At 45.0% G+C, this 1857-nt stretch overlaps 1 protein-coding gene across 1 annotated transcript; it reads left to right on the top strand.

Moving 5' to 3' along the window:
• Positions 1-482: 482 nt before the first annotated feature.
• On the top strand, positions 483-1857 carry LOC105004904 (heterogeneous nuclear ribonucleoprotein A3). Its single transcript, XM_010862675.1, has 2 exons — positions 483-1224; positions 1311-1857. Exons 1-2 carry the CDS (start codon positions 486-488, stop codon positions 1709-1711), a joined length of 1140 nt encoding a protein of 379 aa, XP_010860977.1. The 5' UTR covers positions 483-485; the 3' UTR covers positions 1712-1857.

The following is a 1857-nucleotide window of genomic DNA, read 5'->3' as shown; positions in this document are numbered from 1 at the left end:
GGAATGGGTTGCCATTTCCTTCTCCAATGCATGAAAGTGAAAAGTGAAAGTGAAGTCGCTCAGTCGTGTCCGACTCTCAGCGACCCCATGGACTGCAGCCCACTAGGCTCCTCCGTCCATGGGATTTTCCAGGCAAGAGTACTGGAGTGGGGTGCCATTGTCTACCCTGTTCCAAAAAGATGCATGCAAACACATGTTGTCACTACAGTCTATGAGTGAACCCTTGCCCACATCTGCAACTACCCTGGATGGCATCAACCCTGCCAATTTCCACCAGTCAGGTGATAAAATAAATTTTCACATATTGAGGTATGGGGAAGTCATTCTGGCTTATATATGACTTAACTTAAATTTTATTCTCAGTAAAACAGCCTGTTTGTGGCCTATCAAACATACATTATACATCTGCTATAACTATTAAAGGAAAGGGCACACTGACCAGAAGTAATGAATGTCCATGTTAAAAACAAAGATTAGGTCTCAAAATGGAGGTAAAACCGCCGCCCGGTCGCCCCCAGCCCGACTCCGGCCGTCGCCGCCGCCGCCGGGGGGAGGAGGGTCATGATCCCAAGGAACCAGAGCAGTTGAGAAAGCTGTTTATTGGTGGTCTGAGCTTTGAAACTACAGATGATAGCTTAAGAGAACATTTTGAGAAATGGGGCACACTTACAGATTGTGTGGTGATGAGAGACCCCCAAACAAAACGTTCCAGGGGCTTTGGTTTTGTGACTTATTCTTGTGTTGAAGAAGTGGATGCAGCGATGTGTGCTCGACCGCACAAAGTTGATGGGCGAGTAGTGGAACCAAAGAGAGCTGTTTCTAGAGAGGATTCAGTAAAGCCTGGTGCCCATCTAACAGTGAAGAAAATTTTTGTTGGTGGTATTAAAGAAGATACAGAAGAATATAATTTGAGAGACTACTTTGAAAAGTATGGCAAGATTGAAACCATAGAAGTTATGGAAGACAGGCAGAGTGGGAAAAAGAGAGGATTTGCTTTTGTAACTTTTGATGATCATGATACAGTTGATAAAATTGTTGTTCAGAAATACCACACTATTAATGGGCATAATTGTGAAGTGAAAAAGGCCCTTTCTAAACAAGAGATGCAATCTGCTGGATCACAAAGAGGTCGTGGAGGTGGATCTGGCAACTTTATGGGTCGTGGAGGAAACTTCGGAGGTGGTGGAGGAAACTTTGGCCGTGGTGGAAACTTTGGTGGAAGAGGTAGGACGTTATCTTACTTCTGAGAACGTCTACCTAAAATTTGTTAGTAAATTGAATATACATTTAATTCACACCTTTTTTTTAAGGAGGCTATGGTGGTGGAGGTGGTGGCAGCAGAGGGAGCTATGGAGGAGGCGATGGTGGATATAATGGATTTGGAGGGGATGGTGGCAACTATGGCGGTGGTCCTGGTTATAGTAGTAGAGGAGGTTACGGTGGTGGTGGACCAGGAGGATATGGAAACCAAGGTGGTGGATATGGTGGTGGTGGTGGAGGATATGATGGTTACAATGAAGGAGGAAATTTTGGAGGTAACTATGGTGGTGGTGGAAACTATAATGATTTTGGAAATTATAGTGGACAACAGCAGTCAAATTACGGACCCATGAAAGGGGGTAGTTTTGGTGGAAGAAGCTCGGGCAGTCCCTATGGTGGTGGTTATGGATCTGGTGGTGGAAGTGGTGGATATGGTAGCAGAAGGTTCTAAAAACTCAGAAGAAAAGGGCTACAGTTCTTAGCAGGAGAGAGAGCGAGGAGTTGTCAGGAAAGCTGCAGGTTACTTTGAGACAGTCGTCCCAAATGCGTTAGAGGAACTGTAAAAATCTGCCACAGAAGGAACGATGATCCATAGTC

This window comes from Bison bison, unplaced genomic scaffold (assembly GCF_000754665.1).
Source record: "Bison bison bison isolate TAMUID 2011002044 unplaced genomic scaffold, Bison_UMD1.0 scf7180017864484, whole genome shotgun sequence".
In the NCBI taxonomy this organism is placed as follows: Eukaryota; Metazoa; Chordata; class Mammalia; order Artiodactyla; family Bovidae; genus Bison; species Bison bison.
This window is presented reverse-complemented; position numbering and strand designations above follow the sequence as displayed.

Coding starts and splice junctions, on each gene's coding strand:
- LOC105004904 (XM_010862675.1), top strand. CDS start 486: ATGGAGGTAAAACCGCCGCCCGGTCGCCCCCAGCCCGACTCCGGCCGT. Junction 1,225..1,310: donor TGGAAACTTTGGTGGAAGAG/GTAGGACGTTAT, acceptor CTTTTTTTTAAG/GAGGCTATGGTGGTGGAGGT.